The sequence below is a fragment of the Sturnira hondurensis genome, unplaced genomic scaffold (genome assembly GCF_014824575.4).
Source record: "Sturnira hondurensis isolate 20B ecotype Veracruz unplaced genomic scaffold, ASM1482457v3 Scaffold0004136, whole genome shotgun sequence".
NCBI lineage: Eukaryota > Metazoa > Chordata > Mammalia > Chiroptera > Phyllostomidae > Sturnira > Sturnira hondurensis.
The window spans coordinates 41,689,675-41,710,843 of record NW_028076767.1 but is presented as its reverse complement, the minus strand read 5'-3'; the positions used below and the strand labels follow the sequence as shown (position 1 = coordinate 41,710,843).

Here is a 21,169-nt window from a genome sequence, read left to right as displayed (position 1 = left end):
AAGATATATTATTTTAAAATAAACTTACTAAGTGTTAATGTAAGTAGCATCTTTTAATGAAAAATGTATTTTAAAAAAATGTATTAAGAACATTTCACATCTTTGCAAATCTAGTATCTGGCTTTGCCATTATTCAATCTGTTATGACACATCATGTAGCCTGTGGAAAATTCCTCTGTACACTAATTCTGAAGTAAGACTGCAACAAATAACATCCTAGTATTATACTCTATGTGTGTTTAATATATTGTTGTTGTTATTATTATTATGAACTCAATGACCTCCCCATGAAAGGATTTCAGGGACTCAGAGACCACACCCTGGAAACCAATCCATTAAAATTTTGGGGTAAAATTATACAATGTCTGGGATCTACTTTAAAGTATTCTAGCAAAAATAACATTTTAAATGGTGGGAACAGAGAAAACAAGAATGGCAGAATGGCAGTAACTGTTGAAGCTGTCAGGTAACTGAGAACATTACGGCTCATTACACATTTCTCTTTTGTTTATTTTTAAAATTTTCTGTAATTTTTGAAGTTACTAGTATTTTACAGTCAAGTTAAATTATTATTTTTTTTACTGACTCCTCTGATCACTATTAAATGCTCATTCCCCACTCATTTCCTCTGGATCTATTTTTCTAATTAATCCTCAGTAGTTACTTTAGGAAAGGTCTTTGTATAATAAACTCTCAGTCCTTGAATATTTTAAATATCTTCATTATACCTTAATTCTTGAGTAGGGGTTTACGTGCATATAGAACTTTTGGCTGCTGGTTATTTTCTCACATTACTATGAAAATACTACTACACAACCTCCTGGCATCTGTGTGGCTGACAGAAGTTTGTAAGTAATCTGTCTTTTCTGTGCATTAAAATTTAAGATTATCTCTTTCTCTGTAATTTCATTATAAATCAAGGGTGCACTTGTTTTGATTTATCTTAATACTGAAGTAAAATTTTCATCTGTGAACTGTACTTGTTCAACACAAGAAAAATTTCAGCCATTATCTCAGCAAATACTGTGTTGGTTGCTTTTTGCCATTCACTGTACTCTTACTGAAACTCCTATGAGGTGGCACGCACATACATAGACTCCCAATGAGCTCAGAATTAGAGACAAAGCTGAGTACACTGTACGCTATCTAAAATACCCTCCAGTTATGTTTAATGATAAAACTTTAAATCTATATAAAAATAGCTAAGCTGGTCCTCCAATTGTATGAGAGGGCTAAAGATCTACCAATTACTTTAAATCAGCATAGATCATATTCACACACTGCCCCCCACTCTTTAGTTCTAAGACTGCTCTTTCCACCATATACTTCTGCTTTTCATGCAGTAGCTCTGGCCTTTTAGTATTACTTGTTCTGGCCTTAGGTAAAACCAATAAAGACTTTAGGTTTTCTGTTAGAATTGCTAATAAAAATGTTTCAGGTGACTTCCTCCATTTACCATAAAAAAGAACATAAAGCTAGTCTCCCCCCCCCCAATAAAAAATACTGAAGCAAAAATAACTACAAAAAAAGGGAAGAAAATCACACTACTGAAGTAAATGAAACAAAATACCAAGTCACTGTAGTATAGTAAGGAAAAAAAAACAAACAGACTAGTTGTGAAGCCTTGGGATAGTTTCCTTCCCTACCCAAATATCGAAACAGTACTAGGATTACTACAAGAAAAAATTATGTAAAACAGTATTTCTAAAAATACCTAAATAGTACCTCCACAAAAGGAGTACATAAAAGATCTCTCCCTTTGCCTTTCAATACTTAAGCAATTAAGTATACAATTTTAAAAATTCAATTTTTGTAGTGCTTCCATTCTCTCACTACTAATTTTTTTAAAGATTTTATTCATTTATCTTAGAGGGAAAGGGAAGGAGAGAGAGAAATATCAATGTATGGTTGCCTCTCGTGCATCCCCTGCCGGGAACCAGGAACTGGCCTGCAACCTAGACATGTGCCCTGACTGGGAATCAAACCGCGATCGTGTGGTTCACAGGCCTGCGCTCAATCCACTGAGCTAAACCAGCCAGGGCCTCTCACTACTAATTTTAAAAAGTACACCTACCCATTTGTCCACAACTTTGCAGATTTCCATGGATAATGAGAATTCTAAACATTAGGTTTTTTGCTTTTAAGTAAGTATGGATTTCTATAAACCTTTCTTCCTACCTCAAATATCTAACTGCATTTTAAATATGGCCAGTCTTAAAGGGTAATTCTGCATTTAGATAAAACAAAATCAGGTACAGAAGTGGTCCCCAACCTTTTTGGCACCAAGGACCAGTTCGTGGAAGACAATTTTCCCAAGGACCAGGGTAGGGGGAATGGATTTGATGTGATTCAAACACATTACATTCAGGCTCACCTCCTCCGATGTGGCCCAGTTCCTAACAGTCTAGGCCAGTACCAGTCCCCAGGCAGAGGTTGGGAAGCTCTGTAGTAGGGGCTTCTGTAGAAGCTCTGTAGTAGCCAAGACTAAGTCTTGGCTAGAATTTTAGGGAAGTTTCCTAACTAGAAAAGAGACTGGAAAGAAATGTAAATTCATACTTTGTCTCCTCCCACCCAGTTTCAAATACACGATAGCAAATTAAAAATAAAAAACAAGTTCTCTAAAACAACACCCATTCTCAAAGGGCAAGAAATTAATAGAAATGTAAGCAATGAGTGGGGCTGAAGTTTGGGGCCTGATGAGCTCTATGTACATTCCAAGAAAGATGTGGGTTTGACTTCTAAGGGATAAAAGGCTTGTGACAAACCCTTCTCATGAGGGGCGTGGAGTCATTTTTGTTAAGAGAGAATCCAGAAGTCAAAGAAATTCCACGGCCCCAAAATGTGCATTCTCATGTATCTTGGAAAATTGTTACATTAATTCCATATTTACTAAAAATAAACATGCAAACCAATGATGTGAAAGGTTTAAGTATTTCACCTGGGCATACAACGCCATAATAGATTAAATTTTTACCAGCTATTCAGGTGAAAAAAAATCCTAAAATAATTTATCTTCCTTCTTGTCGATCAAAAAGACTGTATACCAAAGGGATGGTTTTCCTATTACCAAATATCCCCCAAATTAAAATTTCTTGGTTTTTATCACTAAATATGCTATGTACATTGCAGCATTTTAACTTATTTTCTCTTTTTCCTCATTCCTTTAAATTGGGACAAAATTCAAATTTAATGGTCTTCTGGAATGCTTCTTAATTTTACCTTTCCTTGCTATGTTCAATAAACTAAATTACCCCTTTTTAAATTCCTTTCTGCATTTAATTCATATAGTATTGCTGTTTTGATAGTATTTTAGAAATAAATTAGTGTCCTGAAACACTTGGTGCTTTATACCAGTCTAATTTCATGACCAACATAAATCCACAAAATCACAAATAAATTCTCTAAATGTGTTTTTCTAACACAATCGTTTTACCAAAAAGTATGTTTAGTTTTTTTCAATATGATGGCTCTAGTCATACTTAGTTGTTTTAAACTTCATTAGAAACAATTTTGTTAGATTGTATTATTACAGCTGTCACATAAGTTTGCATTTTAAGAAAAAAACCTTAGCAGCCCTGGCTGGTGTGGCTCAGTGGACTGAGTGCCAGCCTAGAAATCAAAAGGTAGCTGGTTCCATTCCAATCAGGGCACATGCTGGGATATGGGCCAGGTCCCCAGTAGGGGGCGCATGAGCGGCAACCACACACTGACGTTTCTCTACTTTTCTTTCTCCCTCCCTACCCCTCTCTATAAACAAACAAACAAGCACTTAACAAAACTGGTGAATTTCTGTGCAGCCATTTAATATTGAATATGGAAGAAAATACAAAATATTTCTGCCGTATTTTGTTTCATTATTTCAAGAAAGGTAGAGCCCAACTGAAAGGCAAAAAAGGATCTGTGTGGTGTATGCAGAAAGTGCTGTTTCTTTTTTTTTTAATTAAGAGGAAACTTTTTTTATAAAGATTTTATTTATTTATTTATATTTAGAGGGGAAGGAGAGAGGGAGAGAAACATCAATGTATGGTTGCCTTTCGTGCATCCCCTGCTGGTAGTTGGCCTACAAGGAACCAGCCTGCAACCCAGGCATGTGCCCTGACTGGGAATCGAACCGCGATCCTCTGGTATGCAGGCCCGCGCTCAATCCACTGAGCTACACCAGCCAGGGCAGAAAGTGCTGTTTCTTGATACTACTGACATTTTGGCCAAGTAATTCTTTGCTATGGTGCTGTCTTTTACGCATTGGAAGATGTGTAGCAGTACCTCTGGCCTCTATCTACCCACTAGAAGCCAATAGTGGGAGACAGCTGACATACTTAAAATATCTAAGTCATGTAAGTTATCGTGAAAGTGAAAAAAATGTGTATTTTAATTATGAAAAAAACTAAACAAACTTTTGGCCAACCCAATGTAGAACTCCATAACCTTAACTTTGTAGAAGCTTTAAAAACTGGTTTCTAAAAACGATCTGCTATGTCTTCAGAAATGTGTCATTCTACCAGTAGTTCTCAAACTTTCCAGTTTCAGGACTCTTTCTAAACTCTTAGAAAGAGTTTAATTATTGAGGTCCCCAAAAAGCTTTTGTACATGTAGAATATACATTGTGACACTTACTGTATTCTAAATTATAAGAGAAATTTACATTTCAATTGATTTTAAAATAGTAAATTCCATGTTAACACAAATTAACATTTTATGAAAAACAACTATTTTCTACAAATATAAATAAAAGGTTGATTAGAAGAGAGACCATGCTTTACACTTTTGCAGATCTCTTTAATGTCTAGATTTTAAAAAGACAACTAGAGTCTTGTATTTGCTTCTATATTCAATCTGTTGCAATATGTAGTTTGGGTTGAAGCATATGCAAAGTATCTAGTCTCACAAAGATTATGTGGCTGGAAAAGGAATTGTAGGTACTCTTTTATAATTGCCCAAACTTGACAAGTAGCAGTTTCATAAAGGTCTATTGCAATACAGAATCTGAAACCACATTGGTAAACGTTCCATATGCTTGTTACTGGTCTACCTGTAATTTTAAATGGATCTTTTACCCATGCATGATTTTGTAACATGAGCTGATCATTTGAAAACTACTGGTTCACTAAGTAAGTCATATACATCTTCCAAATGTTAGCACATTCCATTACACTACAGTATCCAAACAAATCTTACCTATTTAATATCATTATCCTCATCAGAAAAGTACTGTATTCATTAACACACTATCAAGTTCATAGTCGTAGATTCAAGTTTTCCAAAGTTCAAACTTTCACTATAAAACCCAAATTTTACCAATGACAACAAATACTGTCAGGTTTTTTTCTTTTAAATACACAATTATTAAGTAATATTCAATTCATTATTTTAAAGAAAATATGTCACTTAAATACAGGAGTCTCCCAATAACCATAGCTTGTCAATCATTCTTTCAAGTAAAGTTTAATGAAAATATCATCTAGTTCAGCTTGCAACTCACACAGCTACACAATGGAAAAAAAGTATTTTTTTTGGTAATACAATCTTCGTAAAGTCCTTTACTAAAGCATACTCTTTGTCACAAAAAAAAACCATTACAAAGACATGCCATCAGGAAATGCAAGTCAAAAACACTCACTAGGATGGCTATAATCAAAAAGGACAATGGTAAGTATTGGTAAGGATGTAGAGAAACCCTCATACATTGCTGGTGAGAATGTACGAGGTGCAGTCACTTTGGAAAACCATTTTGGAAGTTCTTCAAAATGTCAAACATGGAATTACCATACGATCTAGCAATTCCACTGCTAAGCATACATCCAAAAGAAATTGAACAGTCCACACAGACACACACACAAAAAAACCTGTACCCACATGATGTGCATAGGAGCATTGTTCGTAATGGCCAAAACATGGAAACTTTGTCCACCAACAGATAAATAAAATGTAGTATATTCATACAATGGAATATTATTCAACCACAAAAAGAATCTTGAAAATATGCTTAAATGAAAAAAGCCAGACACAAAAAAGCCATTTATTATATGATTTCATTAATATGAAATAGAATTCCATTAATATTAATAGCAAATGCAGAAAGAGAAAATAGATTAGTGGTTGCCAAGGGCTAAGGTGGGTGGGGGAATGAAGAGTGACTGCTAATACTGAAAAACAATTTTTTAAAAAAGTGACCGCTAATAGGTACGGGGGTTGGGGGAGTTGTGATGAAAATGCTCCAAAATTAGACAGTGGTAATGGTTGCACAAGGCTATAACTATATTAAAAATAACTAAGTTGAAAACTTTGGAGGGTGAATTTTACGGTATGTGACTTACCATAATAAAGCTATTATTTTTTTTAAAAAAACATGCAGCACTCAAGGGTCAAAATTTAGTAAAAGTAACTATTTTGACTGGTTTAAACAAGGTCATTCTTCAGTGAAACACACTTCTTTTACTTTTTTTATTCCTTACTGGAGGAAATGTTTACTGATGTTAGAGAGAGGGAGGGAGAGACACAGTGATTTGAGAGAGAAACATCAGTTACCTTTACTCAAAGGCATCCCCACCAGGGACTGAACTCTGTACCCTAGGTATGTACCCTGGCTGGACCTGAACCCACAATCCTTTGGTGCATGGGACAACACTCCAACCGAGTCACCCAGACAGGGTCAAACACATTTTTCTTTAACTGTAAGTGCAATGTCATAAAAGAATACAACTAGGATAGTTCTGTGCCACTGTTTTGATTTGTGCTAAGATACAAGCAGTTATAGCCACCATCAGTGGAAATGTCAACACATTAAAAAAGGCAAATAACCTGTGTAGTATTATTATGAAAAGCAGTTTGACATTAAGGACCACTAAGTGTCTCAGAGACCCCCCCCCAAGGGTCCAAAGACCATACTTTGAGAACTGTTGCTCTAAACCACAGCTTTACTAGACTCAAATTCAAATAAAGGCTTTTCAAGAACAGACCAAAGGCTTCAAGACAATTCCAGTTTTCTAAACATGTATCAAAAATTTCTCAAGGAAAAAAAAAAAGTAGTCTTTAGTGTAATAAAACTTATATCAATAAATCATTTCAAATGTCCCAATTTAAGAGTTTAGAATCACTGAGTTACTGGAAGGTTAAAATCTAATAAGTAAATAAATAAATAAATAAATGTAGAAGAGTGAAAGTAATAATTTAGCACACAGAACATTCATAAAATGTTACCTAAATAAATAACAATAAGGTAATGATGACAGTATTTCTTTTGAAACTATACTATTTAATTCTTGCACAACTCTTTGTTTCTATTCAAAGAGTAGACCTCTGAAATTTCTACCCATGCTATCAATAACAACATATCTAGCACAGCTAAGTTCAATGCCCACTACACACTTAGAATAAACTATCACAGAATCAAAGAATTTTAAGCCTGGAAGTAACCCTTGTTACAATTACCCAGTCCAACAACCCAATTTTACACGATGAGGAACAGAGTTTGCAAGAGAAAAAGTAACTTGGCCAAAATCACATCACTAGCTACTGGCTGAGACAGCATGAATAATCTTTATTCCCAGTACCATGTTTTTACTTCGCCAACCAGATTCCTTAACCAAACACAGTACAGTGCAGAAAACACTTTAACTTATATCACACCAAGGACAACCAAGACACTTTACCTGCCAAATAAAAATTTTGTAATGATTTGTAATGTCAATCAAACAAGAAAATAAATACAAAATTGAGTAAGGAAAAACTACAAATATATTGACATGATGGAGAAATAAAATCTTTGACTTCAAAAACCACAAACTTTCAATGAAGAATAATTTGGAAAGCAGCTGGATGTCTGCTTTTCATACAAACAGGGCAATTTACCTTTAAAGATAAAGAGATACTGATAAATACCCAAAGCAAAAAATTTCCAGACATTATTAACAGATCACTGAAGCTACCTATGGTATGACATGACTTAAGACTTACCTGCAGGACTGTCAGCATTCTCTCCTGGGTGTAGCTGTATACCTGTAGAATCTATAGAATTTACTGTAACTGTCTGTAGATTTGGCAACTGACCAGTGCTTAGACTAACTGGAGTTGAAGTCAAGGCTCCACCTGCTGCAACTTGACCAAGTGTGAGTGTCTGAACAGGCGTCAAAGTTATTTGTTGGGCAGCAGTATTCTGTATTTGCAAATTCTGCAAGTTCTGGACCCCTTGTACTTGAAATGTTTGCCAAGTTATTTGTCCAGAAGGGGTCACTGTCTGTGCCTGAATTAAAAAGGTTCCAGGATTCAGCTGCAACTGAAGATTTTGCAAAGCCTGTTGTGATATATTCTGACCACTGGCTTGCACACCATGGATTGTCTGTGGTGCAATACCTTGCACAATCTGGGCTTGACTGGTTGGCTGCTGAGTCTCTTGAAGTTGTAGATGTTGTACAACAGGCTGTGCCGTAGAAACCTGAATATTCTGAGCCTGTGCCTCTTCAGAAACAGGCGACTGGATATAATTTCCCTGAAGATCTGAAGAATGAACTTGCCCACTAGAAGTAGTCAAGCTATTTGTGTTTTGTTGCAATATACCTGTACTATCTATAGTGACAGGCAACTGTGATGAAGAGGACGTTGGCACAAATAAATCTGTATCAGTATTAGTTTCATTAATATCAGGAGAAACCCGCTCACCAGTCCTTTCTGAATTGTCTGAACTATCCATAGCTTGTCCTGTATTTATCAAATGTCCATCGGCATTAATGCCTGCAGTCATTGTCTGAGAACTGCTCGAGAGTCCCAAAGAATCTAGATCGACACTATTAATTGGTACAAAGGTAATATTTCCTGGCAGACCAAGAGGCACATTAGCAACTACTTGGGTTTGGCCAGGAAAAGATGAACCACCAATTGCAACTCCCTGAACCTGGACTTGACCAGTCTGTGGTATGAGATTCTGGATATTAGCAGGAGGTGTTCCAGAGGCAAGCAAGGTCTGATTAGAGCCAGGAATGATCTGAATTTGACCACTTTCTTGATTTATACTTCCATTATCTGAAGTTCCTGTGAAACCAATCTGAACCTGCTGACCATCTGTGGACTGAATCTGTGGTATTACTTGATATTGAACATTGGACACTGTACCATTCGATGACTCCGATCCTGGTGCAACTGAAAATATTTGTTGATTCTGCAAATTCTGAAGGGGAAGAACATACTGCCCACTAGAAGTAGCAGCACTTGGAATCTGTACTAGATTACCCGCTTCATCTTTTATAGTTGTAGGTGTGGCTGACAAAACCTCCCATCGGTTTGGTGCTCCTCCTAACTGTGCAGCAGCCAAATCACCTGTCTGGATGAAGAAAACAAAAAAATGCTTTGTAATATAGTCTTTACTTTATGATCATACACTAACCCTTTTTTTTTTGGTGGCGGGGGGACGGGGGGGTGGAGGCAGAGAAACATGGATTGAGCATCTCACACATATGCCCCACACCCCAACCGGGGACCAGACCTACAAACCAGGCACATGTCCTGACCAGGAATTGAACCCACAATGTTCTCCTTGCAGGATGATGCCCAGTCAGTCAACTGAGCCACACCAGTCAGGGTCACAAACTAATCTTTTAATCACTCATCTATGGTCTATAATGTTATACAGTTAGAAGTAAATAAATATAAGTGGCTAGAAAAAAAATGAACAGCTCAAACCAGAAACACCTCAAACACTGAAAAGAGTTCAAAAATTATACAATGCACTAAAAATTATCACTTAATCAAATGCATTATAAATAAGAAAAAACAATGCAGTGTTATCAAATCACCCTAATTAGAAAAGTTGAGATTCATATATTATTAGTATAAACCTTAAATCAATCAATTAAACTAACTCTTTTATGGCATGTATTAATAATGTACTCCAGTGCAAACTCATGGTTAGGGATAGTCTATTACTTTACTTTTCCTCTGAACTACTTAAAAAAATATGACACCTTTAAAATTTAGTATGAAAAGGTTAGTGCCCTGTGACCACATGACATCACCCCATCCAAAAAGTTTTTCTAGAATCTAAGAGCTGAAGGATGACTGTGGCATTACCTACTACTCTATTTAAGTTTGCAATAAAGTGCCAGGCATACCCATTTTACATTCAGTGACCTGGTGGAATCTCAGGTATCATCCCCATATTTCACAGATTAAGCAATACAGGAAAAATACCAATGTAGGAAAGCAAAAAGTAATAAAATCCTACATCTCAATATCAAAGGACAGATTTTCTTTTTTTTGGATATAGTAACAGTAATATCTAACATTTGAGCTGTTCTTTTACATGGCAAGTACTATAATTGGGACCTATAAAATTTAACCATTTACTCCTCACAACAATCCTAAGAGGAAAGTGTTAGCATTATTCCCATTTTACAGATGAGAAAATCGAGAGACAAAAATCATGTAACTATCTAATGCAAAAACAAGGTATATAACTAGGCCAAGTCTAATCCCAGAACCTAGGCTCTTAAATACTAGATGACACTGTCTCTCACTAACACCAGGGGTAAAGACATGGAGAATGAGATCCTACCCTATATTAGTTACTCACCATCAAAATAAAACCATCCCTATCCCAGTTTCCTTCTAGATCTACATGTGATCTCCTAAAATGCCACATACCAGTAGACAATGAGAACATAAGCATATCTAGCCCAGCATTCTCAACCTAGGATCCACACCTGAGTTTCAAAGATCTCTGAATCCTCTAAAGCAGCATACCAACTTTTTGAGAAAGTTCAAAGTGCAACTGAGGAGAGGAGTGGAAATGGGGAAGGAGGCAAGATAACCTAGAGTTTCATCATATTTTCAAAGGGGGGGGGTCTGTGACCATAAAGTTTATTAAAGAAACTACCTAATTTTCATGCAGATAGTTAAAAGGATATGTTTCAATGGATAAACCACAGGATTAATGACTCAATTCAAGATATTTGTTCTTATCTATCAAGATGAAATAAACATGAATAATTAAGAGATACAATCTTTCTTGTCAAATGGTTCACAATCTAGCTAAGCAGCCATACACATATATGCTACTACAGTCATCCCTCGATATATCGTGGTTCACTTATGGTGGATTCACTGTAATGAGGTTAAAAAAGCAAAACAAAACAGTGAATCTGCAATAAGTGAACTGTGATATAGTGAAGGACGACTATATACTTCACTGATGAGTACCCAAACAGAATTTTATATGTTGTTAAAATTATGGAGGTTTAAGAGTGTAGAAAGTGTTTAAGAGCATATGAAGTGTTTATAAGAGTGTGGGAAAGGTTTATAGGAGTGTGGGAAGGGTTTATAGTCTTAAAATATATATAAATAATAAAATAAATATAATGCTGTTACTTCACGGATTTTCACCTATTGCGGGGGTCTCTGGAATGTAACTCCCGCGATAGGTGAGGGATTACTGTGTATGTGAACAGTGGTGTACACTAGCCACATGATCCAAATGCTATTTGAGAACACAGAAGATTGAAGAGATATTTACATAAGACATATTAAAAGTAATCAGAATAAAATTTAATTGTCCAGAATCCATGCTGGACAATTAGAAAATAGAGAAGCATGAATAAAGAAATAAAAACAATAAATTCACAGACAGAAAGAAACATGTAGTTTTGTGTTCAAGAGAAGATCCAGAAAAAGCTCAGATGCAGAGAAAAGTAATGGAGAACAGAACTAGACATTTTTATCAGGGCCTGTAATAAATGGCTTTGTAGATCCTGCTAAAGAGTTTGGACTTTATCCTACAGATAGTGAATCAAAGCTATAAAAGGTTTTTAAGAAAGTTAGCAGTGCAATCAGATCTGTTTTACAAAGATAAACTAAGGCAGAGAAACTGTGGGACCAGTACAAGCATCTAACCCTGAACTGAAATACTCATTTAAATATAATCTTTTAAACTTATCAAACTTATGTTATTAAAATGAAGTACCAGACATTAATGTCATTCAACTTCTATCTGAAACAGAAATTACAAGCTTAAGTCATCTTTCCCTATATTTGAGTTAACAATTCACATTTCATGTCAGTCTATTGATATTTTAAATAAAGTAAATCTATATTTTATTCTGAAATCTGCAGTAAAGCATATCTAAAATCTAATCCTTACCTTAAGGTTATCAATCACCTCGAAAGAATTAATTGCTGATTTTTTCCTGTCCAGCATTAAATTTATAATTATTCAACTTACATGAAAGAATATAGTGTCTAATTAATTAATTAGAAAAACTAATTAGACACTAACAAATTAACTTCATGATACTGGCATTTAGACCCTTTTTCATCTTCAAAAAAAAGGTTATTTTATGACAGCTAAAAAGTATTCTTTTTACAATATAAAGGACAGGTATTCAACCATTATTGAATAGCTTTCTAGTCAACAAAGTCTTTGAAAATACAACTCCTCAAATGATAGTTCTGAGTAAATAGCACCTGAGTACCACCCCTCCCTTTTGAGAAGCTAAATAAGTTGTAATACCACTTTTTCCAACAATTTAGGTCACTAACTAAAGAAACCCCCCCACAAAGAAATTTTAAAACAGGGAAATCCCCAAATTTTACGATAAAAGGATATATTTAAACTCTTTAGAGTAAACCTAAAGTGAAAAACATATATAAAAAATAATTGCCCTAGCTGATGTGGCTCACTGGGTAAAGTGCCAGCCTGTGAACTGAAAGATCACCAGTTCAATTCCCAGTTAGAGCACATGCCTGGGTTGCAGGCTAGATCTCCAGCTGGATTCATGCAAGGAGCAACTGATCCATGTTTCTCTCTCTTTCTCCCTCTCCTTTACCCTCTCTCTAAAAAACAAATAAATTTTAAAAAATATTGATGAAGCACAAGCCTGGGGGTTGGGGGTAGGGGGGCCTAGGAACAGCAAAAAATAATTTAAGAAAGAAAAAACAATAAGATTTTTCTTTAATGAAATAACTTACACTTTGAAAAGACTTACTTAGTAGTGTTTTGGGTTTTTTTTTTAAATGGGATGGCAGAAAACACTGAACTAGAAAACTAGACTTTCATGATTTAAGCTAAGGTTACACTTGGGAAAGAGAAGTATACTGCACTAGAGAGGGAAAAAACTTAGAACTGAGTTCGGTCCTAGCTAGACCTGTAGAACTGTGTGTGATTTAGAGCAGGACTGAATTTTCTTATGTGAAAAATATTACTTTGTAGGATTACACATTATAGTGCTTTACAAACTATAAAAATACCATACTATAAAGCACTATACAATCCTAAGGTATCATTATGATTACTAAGATTTTAAGAATAGATTTGAAAAATATCTATTAGATGCCTAGCATAATTCCTAGTACAAAGATTAGTATTTGTTGAATGGACAGTTAAAGCTGTCTTACTTTAAAATGATTGCAAAGAAAATGATGCAAAAAATGGATCAATAAAACTGACTTTGAGATATTAGTCTTCTATTAAAAAAACCTACATCAGCCCTGGCTGGTGTAGCTCAGTGGACTGAGCATGGGCCTGCAAACCACACAATCGCTGTTCGATTCCCAGTCAGGGCACATGCCTGGGTTGCAGGCCACTTCCCAGCAGGGGACTCATGAGAGGCAACCATACATTGATATTTCGCTCCTTCTCTCCTTCCCTTCCCCTTAAAAGATAAATAAAATCTTTAAAAAAAAAACCTACATCAATTTTAAAACTATTTATTTCCAAATTCCACAATGAAAAGACCCAAATATATCATACTACAAAGCCTACTAAGACTATTCATTTGTAAGAGAAATTTCATCAGTAGCCCACCACTAGAAGATATAAACTACACTAAATACCAGAAGGGACCCCTGGCTGGTGTAGCTCAGTGGATTGAGTGTGGGTCTGCGAACCACACGATCGCAGTTCCATTCCCAGTCAGGGCACATGCCTGGGTTGCAGCCCAGAGCCCAGTTCCCAGTTCCCAGTTCCCAGCAGCGGACAAATGAGAGGCAACCATACATTGATATTTCTCTCTCTCTCCTTCCCTTACCCTCTAAGATAAATAAATAAATAAAATCTTAAAAAAAATACCAGAAGGGAAAAGGACAAATTATAAAATCATCTGAGACCAAAGACAGCCATAAAAACATCTGCTGTCAGGCTATTTGGAAACACTATACAAAGGAAGACAGACAAAAAAAAATTCACCTAACTCAGGCAAGAACTAGTACTTGGTTTAGGTTCAAGACAACCCTCTATATAAGCTTCACACTAAAAAAAAACCAAACAAACAAAAAAACCCACCAGAGTTTCTCTCAGTAATTCTAATGTTCCCATTGGACAACTAACAAACAAAATACTGTCTAACATGGAAGCTGGCATTATTGTAAAACGTTGTTAACTGAAGGTACTCTAAGGCTCCCTCTGCATATAAATACATAATCACACAGTGAAAAGGACAACCAAGAGTAGCCCTGGGACATTGCCAAAGCAATTCATTATAAAGGCATTCTCCAGTACAATCAGGCATAAAAATGGGGAGTCAGGGCAAGTTGGGAATGAAAAAAGAGAAAAGAAAAAAAAGACTTTACCTTTTCAGATAATACCTGCAGATAGGGGAAAAAAAATCATACTACTTATTGCATTGCATTTGAGAAATATTAACTTCTCAGTTAATAATACTTTTATGAATACTTTCATAAAAGTATTCATAAAATATTTTATGTATTTTAAATGTATTCATAATGTATTTATGTATAAATACATTATATATAACATGTACTTTATGTCTTTTAATGTATTCATAAAATACTTTTTATGAAAGTATTCATAAAAGTATTATTGCCTTGCCTGCTTTGTCTTTCAAATGGCTTTATGAAGACAAAACAGGCAAGGAAGGAGTGTAACAAGAAACAAGAATAAGTGCAAAGCTAAAGTGGAAACAAGCAGGAAAACCATTATTCTTAGGCAAATACTCAAGTTTCTTAAAATCTTCAAGGAATACTAAAGAACTCAACAGACTTCAAATAAAAACAATTACCCAATAAATTCATTACGAAGACAATGTAGGTCTTATTTTAAGTAACAATAAAAATAACATTTTTAAAATAAACTATTATTCATCTTTTTAGCTCATCAACATTTATATACTATATTAATGAACACTAAATTTACTACCTAAACTGAAGATGAGGCAACAACTTTGATGTTTTCTTGTGCAGTTTATTAAACTATAATACAAATGAAATAATTATCCACAAGTACACGCAAATGCAAAATGGACAAGCTAATAATGCATAAAGGTCTACTTTATTCCATTTTCTGATATATTACAAAAATTAACTACACAACTTGCAATAATAAAGTACAAAGGAGCCTTACCATCAAACCAACCTTGGGAGTCCATGTTTAGTAGGGCCATACAGCTAAGATTGCTTTGTGATTAGACCTATTCAGTACTGTACTAAGGGTATCCATTCTTGGCCAGGATCCAGGATGAACCCATACCATATTATAACAAACTCTAAATTCAAAATATGTAAAGCAAATCTCCAGTGCAGGTGAGTGGCTTTTCAGTGACCTTTTAATGTATCGAATCCTAAACTGGCATAAAATTGAAATATATGTATACATTTCACTTGATTTTAAACACAACAATGCTATATGCAATGTGGTGTATCCTGAATTGGATCCTGGAACAGAAATGGGCATTAGTGGAAAAATTGGTGAAATAAGAATGAAGTCTGTAGTTAATACTGTATTGCTGTTAACTTCCTAGTTTTGACAAACATTGCCATGGCTATATTAACATTAGGGGAAGCTGGATGAAGGGTGTAAGATAACCCTCAGTTTTACCTTTACAACTTTTCTGTAAATTTAAAATTCTTCCAAAATAAAATTTTTAAAAAACACAGCTACAAAAAAGACTCTACCGACCTCTCAAGATTCCCAGTAATTTGAGTAAAGATTCTCTAAGCAAATTTTTAAGTGGAAAAAAATGCCCATGAGATCATTTCAATTCTGTCATTTTCTGAAATGTACATATCTGAAATTCATTTGAACAGGAAAAAAAAATTCCCATTTGCTAAGGCAAACATTCAAGCCAGTCTCACCAATTTTACTCAGTGAAAAATTTTATGCACAGGTACCAAACATACAAAGGAAAAAATGTTCCAACTGAATTCTACTTCATGTTCATCTAAGGGAAATATGTATCAACAGAGATCTGGTAGTTCAGAGGAAGAGGAGCTGAAAAAGCATGCAAACAACTTTCCTACATGTGATATATGGCCACAGTAGGCTACACTGGAGATAATATTCAATTCCCAAGGCTGAGATTCACACATACATGTACAAATACGTATTTTTCACACACAACTTCCTCCTCAACTTCTCCCCTCCCCCATCAGGGAGTTGATACCTAAACTTGGTAAGTTGCCATTACAAGAAGTGTTCTGTTCCAATCAGAAATATTAAAAAGTAGAAACAATCTGATTTGCAATTTTACTTATACAGTGGTTTCAATTTTCTTGGCACTGGAGAACTAGAGAAATACAGTAAAAAAGGTTTACCAATCCATAATTGTTTAACAGTAACAATGCCTCATACAGAAATAATTCTATGCTTTTAACATTTCAATTTGCTTACAAAAGCACAAGACCTAAAGTCGTACTTTCAGGACACTAAAACCATTCACATCCCTCTAGAATATAACTCGAAGTACTAAAATTACAAATACATTTAACAATATAGCTTAACAGTTAAGTGAAGCTTAACTTTAGCTTCACTTTTAATGCCTAAAAATATTAAGAATTACCCAGAGACTATATCAAATACCAAACTTTACTGTCTAATTCCAAATCAATTCCTATAATCATCTCAAAAGATTAAGATTTCAATTACTTTAATAAGTAAACATTATGTGTTACACTAATGCATCAGCAACGATTCAAACAAGTATGAAATTCACAAGTAACAGTCCTAAAAACTGTTTTCTAGATCATATGAATTAAACCCTCATAAACACTGGTCAGCTCCTCCCCCTGCCCCAGACACACTAAAACACTACAAAAAGGATCCCAACCACGTCCTATTGGGCTAGCAATCACAATAAAACGAAAATAATGGCTGCCAACGAAATTCAACTGTTTAAGTATGGTGTGCATTAGCATGCATGTAAATACAATTTCCCACATGTACTTTTATTCTTAACACTGGTATTCATTTTCAATTTTAAAAGCCTAAGTATTATCTAAGTCACTTGACCGATTTCAACAGTCACTAATTTAGTGTTTCACTTATTCCACTTGTGAAAAATTACTGCAAAATTAGTGTCTGCAAAAACTAAAATTCAACAATGTAATGGCCATTGAAAAACCACTCAAAGTGTCCACTCCTGTATACAAAAAACAATTCAAAGAGTAAATCCTTCATTCCTTTTCTTCAACGATTTAGGGTTTAAATCAGTAATATCTAGTAACTCCCAGCAAAAAAAACCTCCGGGTTTAAAAATATTAAATGCTAAAGACACTGCTGCCTCTGTAGTTGATACTATCTATGGCCGATAGGCTGTGCTTAAAAATTTTGTAGTGTTCAGCGAAGGAGTTTTCAGCAGTGATATGAATTGCTCAAACATCCATTTTGGAGTCCTCCACCCCCACCCTCTGAGACTTCATTTTGTAGTGATTTTGGAACGAGGTTCCGCAGTGACAATTTAGAGAAAGCCTGGGTTGGCTTCTGATCCAAACAGGCTGTGAATGAGCACGAAAGGGAGCCCAGGCTGCGCGATCCGTCTGTACCCGGGAAGGCGCGGGCGCCCAGCAGGCCTTGTGGGCGGCGGGAGCTCCGCAGGCCCGGGATGGCGGGCGCTGGGCCTCGGCGGGGGCGGGCGGCGCGCGGGAGAGACTTACCGCTCCGGCCACTGCGGCGGGGACCCCAGCTGCGGCGGGCGCCGCCTCCTCCTCGTCGTCGCCCGGCGATGGCGGCCCAATCTTGCTGCAGGTAGCGGCCAGCAGAGCGAGCGGTGACGGCTGAGTGTCCTACCCCCGATGGGCGGGTTCAGAGAGAGACAGGGGGAGGGGGTGGCAGTTAGGGCCGGGCCGCCGCTCACACAGGAAGTGCGACTTGGGCCTCGCAGGCTGTGCCCGGACCAGCGCCAGCCCGCGCTCTCCTCCTCCTCCTCCTCCTCCTCCTGGACTCCTGCTCGCGTCCTCCCGCTCGCACGCACACCCGCTCCACCGAGGTGGGCGGCAGGCTGCGCGCGGGGCCTGCACCCTCTGCTCGGAACCCACCTCCGGGAGAGCGTACACACAGAGACGCACACGCACGCACTCACACACATACACAAAAAGGCTGCAGGAGGGGGAGAGCGGGCGGGGTCGGAGCGTTGGCGCCTCGGGCGGGCAGCTCCCGGGGCGGGGGGAGGGGAGGAGAGAGGCGCGGAGGGAGGGGAGAGCGAGGGGAGGAGAAAGCGGCGCGAGGGGGGAGCCGGCCCGGGGCTCAGTCGCTCCTCACCTGGGCCGCTGCCGCCGCCGCCGCCGCCACCGCGCCGTTTCCGTGCTGCTGCTGTTGCTGCAGATACTCGCCGTGGCCGCCGCCGCTACCGCCGCCGCCGCTGTCCACGTCCAAGGCAGCCATTTCCTCTTGTTTCACGGGCTTTTCGGGAGCTGCAGGCACAGCGCGGGGGGGTGGGGGGAGGGGGAGGAAGGCGGGTGGAGGAGAGGGAGGGGGCCCGCGGGCCGAGTCGAAATTATTCCGAAAGCCCGGACCGAATCCCCTTCCCCTCCCCCACCCGCCCCGCGGCGGCGGCGGCGGCGGCTCCCTCCTCCCCTCCTGCTGCTGCCCCCGCCCGCCGCTGCCTGTAACCCTCCTCCTCCTCCTCTTTCCCTCCTCCTCCTCCCCGCGCTGCCCCTGCCCCCTCTCCTCTCCTCTCCTCCCCTTTCCCTTCGCGCCGCTCGCTCTCACTCGCGCTCGCTCCTCTCGCACCGTCAGTCACTCACACGCTCGCCCGCCGCCCGGGCCCGCACACAGGGGGATGCGCTCCCGGCGGACCCCGCCGCCCGTCCCGGGGCCCGGCAGGGACACGGCGTTGCTGGGGCTTGAGGGGTGGACCGTAGCTGGCGGGGAGGGGAGGGAGACGACGGGAAGTGCGGCTTTCTGCCTCTCACAGACTCTCGGTCGCACACACGGAGCCGGACCCGTCGGCGACGGCCCGGGGCTGGCTGTGGTTGACGGCGGCGGCGGCGGCAGCAGCAAGGGTTGCTCTTGGCTTTACGTACCGGTCATAGTGTTTAGGGCACCTCAGGCGGGGCTCCCCGCCGCCTTACACATGGTGAGGAGCGAAGGCGGCGGCGGCGGGAGAGGATGCGGGAAGCGGCGGCGGACACGGCCGGAGCGGTCCGGGGATTTTTTTTTCCTATTTTGATTGACTGTGCGGGAAACACAAAAGGTGGAGCCTCCAGCCCAAAAGGGGGGAAGAGGGTGACAGCCCGCCCGGAAGTCCCGCCCCTCTTCTCCGCGTTCATTCGTCGTTACGCTCTCTGTCGCCAGTGCTCATTGGTCTGGACTCCCGTCCGTCGTTCGGCTAGGCGGTGCGCTTCCTGTTTGCCCCGGGGTGGAAGGGGAGAGACAATGAGCGGCCTTGGCGGCGTAGGCTTCCGAAAGCGGCTACGGCTGGCCAGTTACCCCGCTGTGCCCGACTCGCACGCCGGCCGCCGCTGCCAGGCCCGATGCATAGGCCTCTTCCACCTGGCAGGGACTCAAACCAGGCCTCGATAAGCTGGGGAGCAAATCTGTCCCAGGTGGCTCGGCTCCACTCGACGCTTCCTCCATCCCCGCGGCAGCCTCGGCCGGATCTCCCCAGGGCCTCGCTCTCTCGGAACTGCGGCTTCCCTGCATGGCCAGAAGGCCTCCGCCGCCGCCGCTCAGGCCTGGGGCTGCTGCTGCGGCCGCTGCTGCTACTGAGCAAACCAGACCCGCCCAGCGAGCCCGGGGGGAGGGAGCTGGTATTGGGGGAGACACCCCCTCCGAGGCTGGAGGAGGATTTTCTCTCACACATTCATTCAGCACAGAGATTCACAGTCCCAGCAATCTCGGTCCCATCCCCTTTAGCCCCAGGTTTCTATTTCATCTCCCACTTCTACATAGCCTGGAGGCCAGCATTTAAAAACAAAAAGGATAATTCGCCTCAGAACAGAGTTTTCATTCTTGCCAGTGGCACCAAAACAGGCACTAGGTGGTATGTATATATAGTCAAAGGTGCAGAATCCGTTTCATTAAAAAATCTAGTCGCATAATCATAGTCCCTGCTTCTTAACATGTTTGACTTGCGTCTTGGTAGCAAGTCAAACGTGAAAAAACCCATCAACATTTGCCAACATTTTTAAAATAGTGAATCTCAGCGAGTATTGTTTTGCTTGGAACATTTTAGTTATTAGAACCTCATTTCACTGACTTGGTTAGGTTACCACTCCGTTTCTCCTTGGCACCCCTGGTATCTTGCTGTCATCCTCGGGAGGGAAATGGTCATGTTTTACGTGTACGTTTTGCCAGCTAAGAGAAATCTATGTCTGCCTGTTGTTACCTTTAGATCTAATTGCCAAGGAAGGTTAAATTCAAGAGGTGGAAACGCTGTCCATGATAGCCTTTTCATAGAAATCTAACTCAAGCATTAGTAGTGTTCCAATTACTGTGATTATTATATTTTGTGGACAGAGTTGTGCAGGGGGGATGGGGTTGTAAAGTCTAGCACTTGAATTACATTTACATGTGCGAACTAAAATAGAACTCCTAATCCATTTGTGAATTTGTGTCTCAGTTCTAAAGCACTTAAACTTTCAACCTATACTCATAGGGTCAGAAAAATTGCTTGGTTACATGGCACTGAATTGTACAAAAGATAGAACTTCCAAGGAAGTGACCTAAAAACCACAAAAAAGCAAAAACAAGACTTGAAATTATGACTCCAAGAATTGGGTTGATCTCTTTCAAAAGTATGCCTTTTCATGTCATATTTAAGTTGACAGATCATTTAAAAAAGTAAGTAGTAGAAAATCTGTGCTATTTTACACTTTAAAATTGAAGGAAAATTTTAAAGAATAAGCTGATTGGGGGAGGTGGATAGAAAAAGACATAGGAGGCTGAAGAGGACTAGTGAAAACAAGTTGGAGAGAGGGAGGAAACTCACAGTATTGTTACTCTTCTTATATGGAT

General features: G+C 39.1%; 1 protein-coding gene across 3 annotated transcripts in view; it reads right to left on the bottom strand.

Moving 5' to 3' along the window:
- The window catches only part of SP3 (Sp3 transcription factor), a 59,126-nt gene extending 39,227 nt beyond the window's left edge, over positions 1-19,899 (bottom strand). Inside the window, exons 1-4 of one of the 3 annotated variants that reach the window (XM_037044432.1) lie at positions 19,237-19,899; positions 18,473-18,624; positions 17,869-17,997; positions 7,954-9,313 (exon numbers count right to left, since the gene is read on the bottom strand). In XM_037044432.1, coding sequence (XP_036900327.1) covers positions 7,954-9,313; positions 17,869-17,997; positions 18,473-18,624; positions 19,237-19,243 — 1,648 coding nt within the window. In that variant the 5' untranslated portion in view covers positions 19,244-19,899. The remainder of the gene's footprint in view (positions 1-7,953; positions 9,314-17,868; positions 17,998-18,472; positions 18,625-19,236) is intronic. The other 2 variants (XM_037044433.1, XM_037044434.1) reach the window with 2 other exon arrangements.
- Positions 19,900-21,169: the final 1,270 nt, after the last annotated feature.